Source organism: Suncus etruscus, chromosome 10, assembly GCF_024139225.1.
Source record: "Suncus etruscus isolate mSunEtr1 chromosome 10, mSunEtr1.pri.cur, whole genome shotgun sequence".
In the NCBI taxonomy this organism is placed as follows: Eukaryota; Metazoa; Chordata; class Mammalia; order Eulipotyphla; family Soricidae; genus Suncus; species Suncus etruscus.
The window spans coordinates 51,717,695-51,733,494 of record NC_064857.1 but is presented as its reverse complement, the minus strand read 5'-3'; the positions used below and the strand labels follow the sequence as shown (position 1 = coordinate 51,733,494).

The window sequence follows — 15,800 nt, the reverse complement described above, 5'->3', positions numbered from 1 at the left end:
GGACACCTTCTTTGCATGTAGCCAACATAGGTTCATCCCAAGCGCCACAACGGGTTCCTGAACATCCTCCAGGGGTGACCCTGAAGAACAGAACTAGGAGTAATATCTGAACACAGCCAGGTTCCCTTACCTCCAAAAGCAGCCATCAAGCCTGCATTCATGGGTGTGTTTTTTTTTTTTTGGGGGGGGGGTTACACCCAGCAGTTCTCAGGGGCCACTCCTGGCTCCATACTCAGAAATCGCTGGGCCCGGAGAGATAGCACAGCGGTGTTTGCCTTGCAAGCAGCTGATCCAGGACCTAAGGTGGTTGGTTCGAATCCCGGTGTCCCATATGGTCCCCCGTGCCTGCCAGGAGCTATTTCTGAGCAGACAGCCAGGAGTTACCCCTGAGCAACGCCGGGTGTGGCCCAAAAACCAAAAAAAAAGAAAAGAAAGAAATCACTCCTGACCATATGGGATGCCGGGATTCAAACCAATGACCTTCTGCATGAAAGACAAACTCCTTACCTCCATGCTCTCTCTCCAGACCCCATGGGTGTGTTTTCTAAGCACGGCACCTATGGCAAACATCTGAATTATGGCAGCAGAAATAAACTAGACTCCAGTTATCACAGCTTAGCCCTTCCAGAGGCAACGGAAATCACTAAAATGATTTCAGTTCCCAGTCAACAAGGACTTCCTGCCCTGGACTCTGTAGTGGGGCCCCATTTGCTCCTGCCTGGGCCATGCACACAGCTCCCAAGACTCAAGGTTTAGTTTTCTGTGGCTTCTCCCAGGGATCTGGCACCTGCATGGTCTGGCCTGAGCTTCCATAGGAGCAAGAGGTCACAGCTAGTGGCTTTGACATTTGTGAAAATCATCCCTGGTACATCCCATCCTGCCTGGATCTGGCCCTACTATAACTGATCCTGCCTATTCCACTCTTCCTGCGTGTTGGAATGGACATTTCATTCAGGTACCTCTTATTTCAGATACTGAATCATTAGTGCATGCAGAAAGCCCTATCTCTGGGTCTTCATTTCTCCAGGTAAGAACTCAGTGGTCACTAAACTGAGAGCAGGGAGATGCATCATACCTGACTCGGGGTGGGGTCTGGCTCTGGAGTCAGCCAGAGAAATGACTGGCAAAGTGCAAATTCCACGTATATGTCCTATCATCTAATTCAAAGTCACAGGCATTGGATAAGAGGATTTTTCTTTCCATTTTATTGTCTCCTGCTTGAAGCATGTGCCCGAGTTTCCACCTCACAGCTTCAAGCAAGGCCCACCCTATTCGTCTCACCTGTATTCTCTGCTGTCAACTATTGTAGGTGATGAGGAAAGAGTGTCACTGGGTCCATGTCCATGGGTTTGTTCTCCCTGGAGGGAAGCAGCAGTAGATGTGGGCCTGGGGCCACCATCCCACTATGGGGCCCCATGTGGCGGATGATGGGGTAGGGTTTGTGTCACTCTTCAATCTGAGACAATTTGCCAGTGATTTGTTCCTCCATTCTGGCCTTGAACATCCGGGGAGTATGAGGGGTGTGTGTGAGGTGTGTGTGTAATCTGGAGTATATTTTTTAAATATTTTTGGGGGGCACATCCATTGACACTCAGGGGTTACTCCTGGCTAAGCGCTCAGAAATCACTCCTGGCTTGGGGGGGACCATATGGGACACCGGGGGATCGAACCGCAGTCCGTCTTAGGCTAGCGCTTGCAAGGCAGATGCCTTACCCCTAGTGCCACCACTCTGGCCCCTGGAGTATATACTTTTGTTTTAAGTTGTATTCATGTCATGCAGGTTAGAATTTTTGTTTTCTTTTTGGACCACATCTAGCAGCACTCAGGGTTTACTACTGACTCTGAGCTCAAAATTCACTCTTGGCAAGCTTGGGGGACCATATGGGATGCTGGAAATTGAACTCAGGTCTCTCCCAGGTCAGCCGTATGCAAGGCAAACTCCCTACCACTGTGCTATCTCTCCAGCTCCAAGCTTCAGCTTTTTATTTTTATTTTGTTTTTTTTGGGGGGCCACACCCGGTGACGTTCAGGGGTTACTCCTGGCTATGTGCTCAAAAATCGCTCCTGGCTTGGGGGACCATATGGGATGCCAGGGAATCGAACCACAGTCCATCTTAGGCTAGCACTGCAAGGCAGAGATGCCTTACTGCTCCGGGCCCAAGCTTCAGCTTTGTTGTTTTTGGATCAACCCAGCTGCGCTCATGGGCCACTCCAGGCTCTACTCTCAGAAATCACTCCTGGCAGGCTTGAAGGACCATATGGGATGCCGGGATTCGAACCACTGTCCTTCTACATGCAAGGCAAACACCCTACCTCCATGCTCTCTCTCAGCCCCCCTAAGCTTCAGCTTTATAAAATTTTCTTTTTTATGGTTTTTATCCCCCTAGTTTCTATTAAAAAAAAAAAAAACACGGGCTTAGGATTTTATTTTGTTTTTGGGCCACACTCAGAAGTGCTCGACTTACTCTCTGCTCTGTGTTTAAAAATCATTCCTGGGCCCGGAGAGATAGCACAGCAGCATTTGCCTTGCAAGCAGCCGATCCAGCACCAAAGGTGGTTGGTTCGAATCCCGGTGTCCCATATGGTCCCCCGTGCCTGCAGGAGCTATTTCTGAGCAGACAAGGAGTAACCCCTGAGCACCGCCGGGTGTGGCCCAAAAACAAACAAACAAAAAATAATAATAATTCCTGGCAATGCTCTGGGGTCCAGATGCAGTGCCAGGGATCAACCGATCTATGTAAAGCAAGTGCCTTAATATCTGTACTAAACAGCACAAAATCATATTATGAAGGGAATTTAATAACTACCAGCAGCTTTTTCGTGGTATCCCAGGCCACTGATTAAGCTTTTAAAGTCTCCTGTGTATGAAAGAGGGAGCAACCCCCTATCTCATGGGGTCCCTGAGATTATAGTTACTTTGCAGTAGGCTTTCAACAACTACTTAGATGTCAGTCCCTGAGAGTTGGTCTAGCTGCGTCTCAGGCTGGGTCAATGGAACCGATAGTAAAAGTACTGATCTAGGTCAGTGTCAGGAGACTGCAATTTTGAGTTTGTGACAAAATGTGGTTCCACCCCAAGTGAAAGAGGCCTTCAAAAGAACAGCAAGAGATGGAGCCTCAAGCTGATTGTGGCTGAGTGCACAGCCGTGGGCTAGCAGCTCTGGCTTCTCATTTCTGTTCAGAAGGGGACAAAGGTCTTGGCCTCCCCAATCTTCTGCTTCATGCCTCTGCAAGACAATGTGAGGCTGGCATGGTGGCGCTTCAGCGACTCCAGGCGCTCGCTGAGCAGCGCCGTCTTATTCACCTTGTCTTCCAAATCCCGCAGCAGGGAGCGCTTGTCCAGGAGCCCACACTTCTGGTTCAGCCTGATGTTCTCCAGCCGCAGGCTGTCGCGGGCTTGCTTGGTCTTGGTGAGGACGTCCCTCCGGAGGGCCAGCTGAGCTTCCATTTCCTGCAGCTGCGCCTTCTTGCTCATGTTCTCGCAGTCCACGAAGTGCAGCTTCTCCTTCACGTGGGTCACGATCTGCACGTTGCTGCTGACTTTGCGGCGCAGCTTCGAAAGCTCCTCGTTGCGCTCCTCCACCTTCTCGTTGAACGTCTGGTTCTCTATCTTGAGCTGCTCGAAGTCGATGAGGTGCAGGCCCTCGGTCAGGTCCTCCTGGGCCCTCATCCTGGTCTCGAAGTGCACCAGGCACTGCTTCAGCTGCACGTTCTCCAGCCGCACGGCGCGCATCTCCTGCTCCTTCTTGTCCTCCAGGGCCAGGATCTGCTCCACCTCCCGCAGCGCCACCTGCCGCCCACCCCTCATCCGGCAGCTGCCCATGGCCTGCATGGCCACCTGCTTCTTGAGCGCCTGGAACTTCTTCCAGTCCTTGTCCGCGTGCTCCAGCGTGTACTGGCACTGCCGTTTCGCCTCCTCCAGCTCCTCGTGGTACCAGGCCAGGTCGTCCATCTGCTGCTTGCGCAGGTGCTCCAGCATGGTCACGTAGCCCAGGTAGGCCTGCTCCTTCTCGGGGGACTCGGGCTCCGGCCCCTTGTCCGACGGCACGTCGGTGGACGAGGTGGAGGTGGTGGCGGAGCCGGTGGCGGGGGTGGCGGGGGCGCCGGCGGCGGCGGCGGTGGCGGAGGCGGCCGCCTTGGTCTCCAGGGCCTTCTTGCGCAGCGCTTCGTTGATCTTGTACTGCAGGAACAAGTTGTAGCGCTGGTAGCGGCTGCGCTCGGCCATCAGCGTCTGGTACTGGTGCAGGAGCTCGGCGCGCAGCTGCACCTCCTGCTCCTTCTCCATCTCGAGGGTCCACTGCAGGCTCCTCTCCCGCGGCTCCGGCTCGCCCTCCTTCGGGACCAGCCTCCGCAGGGTCAGGCCGTCCAGCTCCGCCTCCTGCGCCTCCTGCTCCTGCTCCCCCTCCTCGCCCCTCTCCAGCCTCTGCTCGCTGGCCGCGCGGGCCGGCGGCGCCTCCAAGCTGGCGGGGTCTTGGTCCTGAAGTGAGGGGCCCCGGGGCAGGGTTTTCCTTCTCGGCTCCTCCGCCGCCGCCGCTGCTGCTGCTGCTGCTTCCTCCTCCTCGTCTTCGCCCTCCTCGGCCGCCGCCTCCGCCTCCTCGGGCAGCTCTTCGGCCTCCTCCCGCTCCTCTCCCGTTCCCCTCTCTTCCAGCGGCTCCTCTCCCTTCTTCCCTTCCGCCTCGGCCTCCTCCGCCTGCTCCTCTTCTCTCCCCTCCTCCTCCTCCATCTCCTTCTCCTCGGCTTCCTCCGCTTCGCCTTCGGACGGCGGCAGGGCGGGCTCCTCGGCCTCATCCCCGGCCATGTTCTCCGGCTCCTCCTGCTCCGCCTCGGCCTCGGCCTCTGCCTCAGCCTCAGCCTCGACCGCGGGCTCGGGCTCGGGCTCGGCCTCGGCCTCGGCCTCGGCTTCGGCCCCCTCAGGCCCGTCGGGCGCGCGGGGAGCGTCGCCTCCCTCGGCCTCGCTGGGCGCGGCGGGCTCCTCCCGGGGCTCCGCGGCCTCCGAGGCGGCCTCTTCTTCCACTTCGACGGCGACCTCCTCGGAGGTCTCGGCGGTCACGGGCTGCGTCTCCGACGGGGAGCGCGACCCGCCCGACTCGCCCGGGGGTGGAGACCGGCCGCCGAAGCTGCTGCCCCTGGGCGCGGAGACGTCGGAGGCCTCCCCGTCCCGGGCTTCGTTCCCGGAACCGTCCGCGGCCCCCTGGAGGCCGTCCATCTCGCTCCCGGCCGTCAGGCTCCCGCCGCCGCCGCTGCCGTCGCGGCTGCCGGCTGTTGCGTTTCTAGGGGCAACCGGGGGAGCGCCCTGCGCGCGGATTGGCTAGGCGCACGCTTTCGGTAGTCTGCCCCCGCCCCGTCTTGGCCCCGCCCCTCCGGGCGAGCGAGCCAATAGGACGCCGGGAGCGCGCAGCCGGCGGAGCGGATTGGAGGGGCGCGGCGTGGGCGCGTGCCGCCGGCTGGAGGCGGGGCTCCGCGCGCGGCGCGAGCGGGCGCGCAGGCGCAGAGCGGGCACGGCCGCGCGCGGCGCCTGCGCAATGCGGCGGAGCGGCGGCAGCGGCGGCGGCGGCGGCCGGGCCGGGCCGGAGGGCGGGCGGGCGGCTGCGTACTGCGGAGGGACGCGGCCCGGCTGGGCGGGTCCGGCGGCGGCTCGGGCGGCGGCGGCTGGGGCCGGGTCTCGTCCGGCCGGCGCGGCGCGGCGGGGCGGGGCGGCGGCCGCCCGAGCGCGGCGCCGGCGTTAGCGGCGGCGGCGGCGGCGCTGGGCCCGGGCCGGGCGGCGGGCGGGCGGCGGGCGGGGGAAGATGGCGGAGCTGGGCAAGAAGTACTGCGTGTACTGCCTGGCCGAGGTGAGCCCGCTGCGCTTCCGCTGCACCGAGTGCCAGGACATCGAGCTGTGCCCCGAGTGCTTCTCGGCGGGCGCCGAGATCGGCCACCACCGGCGCTACCACGGCTACCAGCTGGTGGACGGCGGCCGCTTCACGCTCTGGGGGCCCGAGGCCGAGGGCGGCTGGACGAGCCGCGAGGAGCAGCTGCTGCTGGACGCCATCGAGCAGTTCGGCTTCGGCAACTGGGTGAGTGCGTGGGGCGAGGCGGCGAGGGAGAGCGGGCGTCGCGCCGGGACACGGCCCGAGCACCCCGGGGCCCGCGCCACCTGCCCGGGGAGCGAGCGACCCACCCGCCGGGCCCAGCCCTGGACGGTGCGTGTCCCTACCCGGCTCTGCTGCGACTCGGGGCGGCCCGTCCACCTCCCAGAAAGCAGCTTGGGGGCCCGCTCTGCACTGGAGGGGACTCCCCGATCCGGCCACGAGGTGGTGGCCACGGCCCAACTGTCACCCCACTCACTGCGCGCCTCCCTCAGGCTGGGTGCCCGAGAAGACAGCCTGAATTCTGTCCCCCTCTTCCCCCCGAAAAATAAGCCTTCCAGAGCGGCCTGCTCATGATAGGCTGGATCTTTCGCCTCCTGGTCCACAGGCTTCCCACCCGCCTCTCTCTGGTGCTCCTGGGCCTGCACCACCACCGTGCTTCGTGGGAGTCACAGCCGGCAAGTGGTGTTCTCTCCCTCCCTCGGGCTGCGGACAAGCCTTATCTTAGCTCCCCAAGTGTCAAGGTTAGCCTGAGCACCGACTGGCCTGGAGTGCTTCCAGAGGTCCAGTGGGGGACTGAGCCTGAAAATTGGACACACTTACATGGGTGGCACCTTCAGCCCCTGAGACTCAGCGCAGCCCGCGTGCCCCTCACGTGTTTCTGAGTCCTCTTCCACACCCTAGGCCCACCCCAGGTTTCTCAGGTGTCCCCTCAGCTCAGGCCCACCCCAGGTTTGTCACAGCCCCGCACACACTAATGTCTTAGCGTTGCATTAGGTTATATGTGCTTGGGGACTGAGACCTTAGGAGTGCCAGCCAACGACCTTTCTCTTTTCTCTGAGTGCACAAAAGCCCTATGTTGCCAGGACTGCCCACTGAGCAAAGACCAGGCCAGGAACATATACATGGGCTTCTGAGAACTGACACCTCACCACCCAGTTAGGTACACTGGGGCTGGGTAAAAGTTGTGTTCCGTGTCCACCCCAAGTGTCCTGGTCCAGCTGCTTTGGAATCAGCCTCATGGTTATGGGCAGGCTGGGGACCCACACCCACTGGTGCCACTGCAGAGTCTTGAGCCTTACCTGTAGGGAGAGGAGGATTCAGGCTTGACCCAGTGGGATGTGACACTGCTCCTGAAATCTCAGTGCTCTTTATGGAGGTTTGGAGGCTTCAGCGCAGGGCCTACAGGTGGTTTGACCTGAACAGACAGGGTGGGCAGGGCAAGGCAGGGTTGCCAGGTGCTATCTAGTCTGTCCTGCAAGCCCTTGTTCCCTGAGAGCAGGTGGAGACCCAGAGTTTCTCCCGTACCCCTTTGGATTCAGGCTCAGAGTGGTTAGTGTTGGAACATTTGCTGGAGTTTCAGTTCTGTTGCTCTAGCGGCTAGAGTCTAACCCCTAAAATTGCCTCCACTAAAGTAGTCAGTGGCCTGGAGTCTGAGAGACAACACAGTGGTAGGGCATTTGCCTTGCGTGCAGCCAACCCAGGAGGGACGGTGGTTGGAATCCCAGCATCCCATATGGTGTCGCCCCCCTCCCCCCCCCCTCGGCGCCTGCCAGGAGTGATTTCTGAGCACAGAGCCAGAAGGTAACCCCTGAGCACTGCAAGTAGTCAATGGTCTTAAGGCCATTCCCATTGCTAGCAGACATTCCCTAAGCATACAGTCACCCTATAGCCCTTGGACAGTTGGGCACACTTCTCAGGGCCAGGAGCCCTTCCTTCCCTTTTTGAGGTTGAATGTTGTAGGTCCATGGCCCCACAGGAATGTTGCTGCTTGGGACTTGGGGGTGATGCTCTGGAGCTTGGGGAGTGCAGGATGGGAGGGGCGCCTTCCTGGGACATGGGGTTGTCTTTTGTGGAGACCCCACCGCCAGCCTATGCTTCTCATGTCCCTTCCCCAGCCTAGCCACAGCAGCACAGCGGGTGAGTGAGCTCAGAATCTGCGGTATGGGGGCCGGAGAGATAGCATGGAGGTAAGGCATTTGCCTTTCATGCAGATGGGTCATTGGTTCGAATCCTGACATCTCATATGGTTCCCTGAGCCTGCCAGGAGCGATTTCCGAGCATAGAGCCAGGAATAGCCCCTGAGCGCTGCTGGGTGTGACCCAAAAACAAAAACAAAACAAAACAAAAAACCAGAATCTGCAGTATGGGGTGCTCCAGCTCCTTAGCACTTATATGCTAAGGGATGGGCTGGAGGGGCTCAGGCTCTGGCAGTTGGCTGTACCCTTGACCTTAAACACAATGGGATTGGGACTGGAGCAATGGGCCAGCATGGAGAACATTTGCCTTGCACACTATATAATCCCAGAATCTTAGATGGTTCACCGAGGACAGCCAGGAGTGATTCCTGAGCAAAGAGCCGGGAATAATCCCTAAGCCCTGAGCATTACCCAGTGTGGTTCCAAAATAAATAAGATCATCTGGGGCTGGGAGGGAATCACCATGTTGGAGTGCTGCTGTCTGAAATTGCTCTTGCCTTTAACCAAAGAAGGGTAAACAAGAGCAGGGCTGGCCCAGTTGAGCCCCAGGGAAGGGGGCCCTAGAAGATGGGAGTCTATCCTGTACTGTGCCCTGGAAGGCAGTGAGAGGGGAGAGGAGGGAGTCTTCGGGATGGATGGGGCAGGGGCTGGAGGAGCAAAAGATGGTGTCAGGGCCTGCTCTGTTCTCCAGCTCCCTTGAGCCAGTCCCCTCACCTGCTCAGGTGCTGGAGGGCACCACCAGACGTGCAGGCCCTCTCCTTTGAGGGGAGCAGCACGCTGACTCTTCCTGCCCGTTCCAAAGAGGGCATTCTTGGGGAAGTCGGAAGCAGGACATGATGTGTGTGAGCTCTGGAGGACGTATATTCCTCAGAGGAGCCAGGGAATCCCCAGCACATCTGTCCCTGTCCTCTTGACTGCTTCCTTGTGTGGCCCAGAAGAGACAGACACTGTGTCCCTTGGCAGTGGCTGTTATCCTGGGGTGCTGGCATGTGGTGACACTTCGGGTTCAGAGATAGCTCACAGCGAGGGCTGGTGGCTAGAGCGGGGGCTCCTGAGTCAGCTTTGAAATTTGGCTGCAGGACTTTGCTGGATCAGAGCCACCATCTTGTTTGCCCTTTCCAGTCCCTGAAGCAAGACTGGGCATGTCCTGGCCCAGGGGAGTTCCGGGTAGCATCATTTCACTGCCCTGCAGTGCCTCACGCTCATTGGTGATGGGCCTCACTTTGTCCCTCCTAGTGTCTTCTACCCCACCCCCGTCACCTACAGAGTACCCGGCTATTGGGGGTGGGGCCCAGCACCTGCAGCTGACTGAAACGTGCTGGGCACCCAGCAATGTGATCAGATGGGCACTGTCTCTTGTGCCCTGTCCCACACCTCAAACCCGTGTGCTCACCTGAGCACAGCACCCTGCCCCCATAGTTCTGCAGTTTGTCCTTTGCCACTATGTGGGTGGGTGGCACTTTTGTCAGTATCTAGCTTTATAGGTCAGTCTTTAAACAGAGAATTTGTGGCAGAATTTGACTTTAAAACTATCTTAAGGTTGGGGCCGGAGAGATAGCATGGAGGTAGGGCGTTTGCCTTGCATGTAGGACGGTGGTTCAAATCCCAACATCCCATATGCTCCCCTGTGCCTGCCAGGAGCGATTTCTGAGCCAGGAGTAACCCCTGAGTGCTGCCGGGTGTGACCTAAAAACAAATAAACAAAAAAACTATCTCAGGGGCTTGGAGTGATAGCACAGCGGTAGGGTGTTACCTTGCACGCTGCCAACCCAGGACAGACACAGGTTCGATCCCCAACATCCCATATGGTCCCCTGAGCCTGCCAGGAGTAGCCCCTGAATGCTGCCAGGTTGGCTCAAAAACCAAAATAAAATAAAATAAATCGGGGCCAGGCGGTGGCGCTAGAGGTAAGGTGCCTGCCTTGCCTGCGCTAGCCTTGGACGGACCGCAGTTCAATCCCCTGGTGTCCCGTATGGTCCCCCAAGCCAGGAGCAACTTCTGAGCACATAGCCAGGAGTAACCCCTGAGCATTACTGGGTGTGGCCCAAAAACCAAAAAATAAAATAAAATAAAATAAAGCTATCTTAGGGAGCTCTAGAGCTAGTACAGTGGGGAGGGTGCTTACCTTGCACACAGTCCACCTGGATTCCATCTTCAGCACCACATAAGGTCCCCAGGCACCTCCAGGAATGATTCTTTAGCATAGAGCCAGGAATAACCCTGAGAACTGCTGGATGTGGCTCACACACAAAAAAGGAGAATCCCATTTAACTTTATCTTTGATAATGAAAGGTGACCATCTTCTTCCAGATCCCCATTCCGGAGCATAACTGGGCTTGGTATTCTCACAGTGGTCCTCAAACTATGGCCCTTGGGCCACATATTTTATTTGTATCTGTTTTTGTTTCTTCATTGCAAAATAAGATATATGCAGTGTGCATAAGAATTCGTTCATAGGGGCCGGGTAGGTGGCGCTGGAGGTAAGGTGTCTGCCTTGCAAGCGCTAGCCAAGGAAGGACCTCGGTTCGATCCCCCGGCATCCCATATGGTCCCCCCAAGCCAGGGGCGATTTCTGAGCACATAGCCAGGAGTAACCCCTGAGCGTCAAACGGGTGTGGCCCAAAAACCAAAAAAAAATAAAAATAAAAATAAAGAAAGAATTCGTTCATAAGTTTTGTTTTTACTATAGTCAGACCCTCCAATGGTCTGAGGGACAGTGAACCTGGCCCCCTGTTTAAAAAGTTTGAGGACCCCTGCAGAATGTTCCTTATTGGGTCCAGCTGTGCTCTCTCTCTCAGGATGAGCCGAGACATTCAGGCTAAGGGAGTGAACAGCAGACCAGACTCTCCTCTCCTTTTGGGGGATGGTGCCTTCATGTTGTGCCACTCACGTTGGGAAATTGGGCATGAAAAAGCCAAGTGGCCCTCTGGGCTCTCCCCCGCTGCCCCAGTCAGTGGCAGCCAGTCCTGTGTCCTAAGAGTGACCGTCACACATGGTTATCTCCCAGCCTGTGCAAGGCAATGTGCACATACACTCAGCACTTGGCACTACATCCTTAACAGGGCCCAAGTGGATAGACAGGGGCATGTGACAAGCCACATTGCCCAGTCACTGGGTCGCTTCCGGCTCATTGCTCAAGACCTCATATGTGGGGAGAGGACAGTGGAGGGTGAATCTCAAATGGTCAGGAGCAATTCCTAAGGGCAGAGCCCTGAGAATTGCTGAATGTGGACCCCTTTATGCCCTGCAGGGTTGACCCCCAAGCCCCTAAAATAGGTGCCAAGTGGGGGCACGGCTGGGTGAGAAGGCGGCACCCAGCCACCCACATGAGGGCCCCCAAAAACCTTTGCATCTCGAGTGGTGCTTCCCAAAATGAGTGACCCGATCCCAGAGATGCTGGAATAATTACTGGTGTGGGGGCAGTAGTGGCCTCAGGTGCAGATGGACCTTATGGATTCTTGGGGCCAAGTGAGCTTCCCTGAAAGTGCCTTGGTGTAGGGAGCCTGTACATGGCCATTTTCTGTTGTCTGTCAGAGTGGAAGGTAGGTGGGGCTAACCGCCCCATCCATTGGAACCAAGGTTCCAAGACCAGAGGTGGCTGGTGGCTGAGATGTATGGTTTCAGTTTTTGTGGGCAAAGGGAGTGAGTGGATGGGCTGCCTGCAGCTCTGATCCTCTTGGTGCCCAAGGTCCTGCTTCTGCCCAGCTGTGGTTAGCCTTGCCCATCGTTCCTAGCCTGTAGAGTGGTCTTTGGGGGTGTAAGAATCCCTGTCTCCTGGAGCCATGAGAGCTGACAGGGTGCCTGGCTGGTGGCTGTCTGAAGTGGCTTTAGCGGTTGCCCTGGAGGAAGAAGCCTCTTGGCAGAAGGAAAGGTTGTGGGCCTATGGTTTCCTCCCATGAATCACAGTGCTGGGTCTCACCATGGGCCTCCTGTCTGCAACCACAATGCCCACCTGGGTGCAGGCGGAGAGGCAGGGAAGCAGAGAGCACACTGGTGCTCCTAGGCAGGGTTCCTGTGCTCCCAGGAGCATTTGGGGCTGGAACAAGTTTGGTCCTGGCAGTAGTAACCTCTGGTCTTGGTTGTTGCAGGAAGACATGGCAGCTCACGTGGGCGCCTCCCGGACGCCACAGGAAGTGATGGAGCACTACGTAAGCATGTACATCCACGGCAACCTGGGGAAGGCCTGCATCCCCGACACCATCCCCAACCGGGTGACTGACCACACGTGCCCCAGCGGGGGCCCCCTCTCGCCCAGCCTCACCACCCCCTTGCCTCCCCTAGACATCTCGGTGGCCGAGCAGCAGCAGCTCGGCTACATGCCACTGCGGGACGACTATGAGATCGAGTATGACCAGGACGCCGAGGCGCTCATCAGTGGACTCTCCGTCAACTATGACGATGACGACGTGGAAATCGAACTCAAGCGTGCTCATGTGGACATGTACGTGCGGAAGCTGCGGGAGCGGCAGCGGCGCAAGAATATTGCCCGCGACTACAACCTGGTGCCCGCTTTCCTGGGCAAAGACAAGAAGGAGAAGGAGAAGGTGCCCAAGCGCAAGATCGGAAAGGAAGAGAAGGAGCTGCGGCTCAAGCTACGGCCGCTCTACCAGTTCATGTCGTGCAAGGAGTTCGACGACCTGTTCGAGAACATGCACAAGGAGAAGATGTTGCGCGCCAAGATTCGGGAGCTGCAGAGGTACCGGCGCAACGGGATCACCAAGATGGAGGAGTCAGCCGAGTATGAGGCAGCCAGGCACAAGCGGGAGAAGAGGAAGGAAAACAAAAACAGTGGTGGCTCCAAGCGTGGCAAGGAGGATGGCAAGGACGGCGAGTTCGCTGCCATCGAGAACCTTCCAGGCTTCGAGCTCTTGTCAGATCGAGAGAAGGTGCTGTGCAACTCCCTGAACCTGAGCCCTGCCCGCTATGTGACTGTGAAGACCATCATCATCAAAGACCACCTCCAGAAGCGCCAGGGCATCCCCTCCAAAAGCCGCCTTCCCAGCTATCTAGACAAAGTCCTGAAGAAAAGGGTGTTGACCTTCCTGACAGAGAGCGGCTGGATTTCCAGGGATGCTTCCTAGGCTGGGGTGCAGGGCTGCCTACCACCTGCCACCCGCCACGCCGGCATGAGGAGCCTCTTTGTCCCAGACGGGTTCTTCCAGGGCCTGCCAGTAGGAAGGCAGGGATCTGGCCTATGGTTATTGTCCCGGGGGCTGGTGCAGGGTCTTGCCCTGACAGCGTGCTGGGGAGGCTTCTAGGGGACTGGCCCTCCCTTGTAAAGGAGCACTTGCTCTATATAGGACTGCTGTGATGAGGGGTTGGTTTCCTTCTTGCTGGGCTGCCAGCGCTTGCTTTCCCCAGGACATGGCACCCTGGAGGGGCCTGGCCCCCTCTCCCCCGCACGTGGCACTTTAGATGGGGCAGGGCCTGGGGGAGGTCTGAGGAGTGGAGAGCAAGAGCTCAGTGAACAGTGTCCCTGCAAGCTTCCCCGAATCCCCAGGCAGTGACCCTCTGAGCCTGTAGCTCCCAGCCCCAGGCAGACCTGCCAGCTCCCTCCACACCTTGAAGAGTGCTTTGGGGAGCCCCCCGCTAGGAGAGTGGGGTAGGACTGCAGAATCTGAGCCAGCTTTGCGGGGGGTGGGGCTGCTCCCCATACCCACACCTCTTCCTTAGAGGAACTGCTTTAGTTTCTGGGACCCTCCCTCACTGGCTGCAGTACCTTAAGTACCTTTCTCAGTGAAACTGACTGGTCCAGCCCCGCTCCCCGTGTGCGGCCACACTGGGCCATCTGACAGCAGGTCTGGCCCCACGTCAGGGTTTTTTGGGGCCCACTCCCACGGACGTACACGGTACCTTCCTTAAGGATCTTGAGGAGGCCCCTTGTCTTCCGGCTGCTCAGGGCTCTGTCCAAGACCCTTTTTAGAGTGGGAGTGACTATGGGCACCCCCACTCCCCAGGGGCTCCCTCCTTCCCCCCCATCCCTGACTGTTTACTTCCCAGAATGTTTGGGCTTGAAGTTACATTAAAGTTATTTGAAAGAAAGACCTCATTTCCAAGGACTTCCTTAATTCTTAATTATGGTGCCTTTTCCTTTTTTACACCCTCCTCTCCCCTAGGCAGAGTATTCAGCATTAACCAGAACATTTCAGAGCCCTCAGAACCCTCGCTCAAAGCTCCCTCTGGGTCCCTGGCAGCCAGAGGCTGCCTCCGTTTGTCCCCTGCAGCGACTGCAACTGAGACTCTTGTCCATCACTAGCCCATAGCCGGTGCTGTTTTATGGGTATCTGGCCACTGCTTCCTCTTGGGCTTTCTGAACAGCCAGCAACGTCCCCAGAAATCTGCTTGCCAGGGGCCTTATGTACCCTAGACCTCCGGCTTCAGCTATGCCGGTGTCTCCACTGACTCCCAACAGAATCTTAGTTTGATGAGGTTTTAAATTGTTTTATTTTTATATAAAATGATTTAAGAGTTTGGAAACACAAGATCTCCGTCCCTGCGCAAGCCAGGCTGTGGTGTCCGATGAGGCATCAGATTGTCCTTTGGAAGGTCTGAAGACTCCAGGTGTGACAGACTCAGCCTCAGGGATCAAGGGACAATCACCTGGGCCACTTGCCTCTCGCCCACCCGCTCCAGCTGTTCCTGTCCCTAAGCTGAGTGCAGAGCCTTCCTGTATCTCATGAGAAATTGGTTTCAAGCCCACACAATTAGGATTCAAAATTTATACTCTTGACTTGCAAAAGTACAAAAGCTAATGCTGTGATGGCCAACAATCCAATCCAATGATGTGTGAAACCTGAACTCTGGCTCCTGTTTTGATTTTCCTGTTGCACATTAAACCAGTTGGGAATGAGTGTCAATGTCACTGCTTCTTACCACTCCTCCAGCCCAAGCCTCTAGGAACAGGACAGTTTTTTCCCCAGACAGGTTTTAGTAGGTACCGCCGTCCACCAAAGGAAAAAACAAGCCACAAGATAGAAAGAGTGCCGTCTGCACAGGCTGCCCTCCTCCCCCGGGAGGCCCCAGTGTACTGATGCAGGTTCTGTCCTGGCAGCAGTTGTACCTGCAGAGGGAGCTGCCTGAATTGGGCACAAGATATGCACCTGCATCCACTGTGGCTTCAGGGGTTGGCAGGTTGGCTCTGCCACTCACTGTCCCCCGCTGGTGCTTTTGCCCCAAATCCAGTAAGAGTGCTGGAAGGCAATGTTCAGAAGTGTCACATAGGGGCCAGAGATATAGCATGGAGGTAGGGCATTTGCCTTGCATGCAGAAGGACGGTGGTTCGAATCCCAGCATCCCATATGGTCTCCTGAGCCTATCGGGAGCGATTTCTGAGCAGAGCCAGGAGGAACCCCTGAGCGTGCTGGGTGTGACCCAAAAACAAACAAAAAATGTTACATAAGGAAGGACTCTCATTTTGGGGGGGAATGGTTGGAAGGTGGAGCCACACCCAGAAGTACTGAGTTTACTCCTGGTACAGCTTGGGAGAGTGGACATGGTGCCTGAGATAGAACCTGGGTTGGGGTGGGGATAAAAAAAAATAAATAACCTGGGTTGGTCACAGGTAAGGCAAGTGCCTTCCCTAGTGTACTTCCCCCTGGCCCCAAATTTTAGTTCTGCAAATACTCCTTTTTCTCTAACGTTTAAGCAAAATCAGTGGACTATCCTGTGCTTTCTATAGAGATGTCACAGCACTGATGGTACCTCTCACATAGTAGGTTACCTCATTTCTGAGTTTCTCAGGGAGAGGTGAGGCC

General features: G+C 57.1%; 2 protein-coding genes across 2 annotated transcripts; one reads left to right on the top strand and one right to left on the bottom strand.

The window, feature by feature from the left end:
- Positions 1-2,957: 2,957 nt before the first annotated feature.
- CCDC96 (coiled-coil domain containing 96) lies at positions 2,958-5,205 on the bottom strand. The gene has a single exon (XM_049781643.1). It carries the CDS (start codon positions 5,203-5,205, stop codon positions 3,178-3,180), a length of 2,028 nt encoding a protein of 675 aa, XP_049637600.1. The 3' UTR covers positions 2,958-3,177.
- Positions 5,206-5,763: 558 nt separating this feature from the next.
- TADA2B (transcriptional adaptor 2B) lies at positions 5,764-14,897 on the top strand. The gene is made up of 2 exons (XM_049782574.1): positions 5,764-6,055; positions 12,135-14,897. The coding sequence occupies exons 1-2, from the start codon at positions 5,786-5,788 to the stop codon at positions 13,125-13,127; spliced, it is 1,263 nt and encodes a 420-aa protein (XP_049638531.1). The 5' UTR covers positions 5,764-5,785; the 3' UTR covers positions 13,128-14,897.
- Positions 14,898-15,800: the final 903 nt, after the last annotated feature.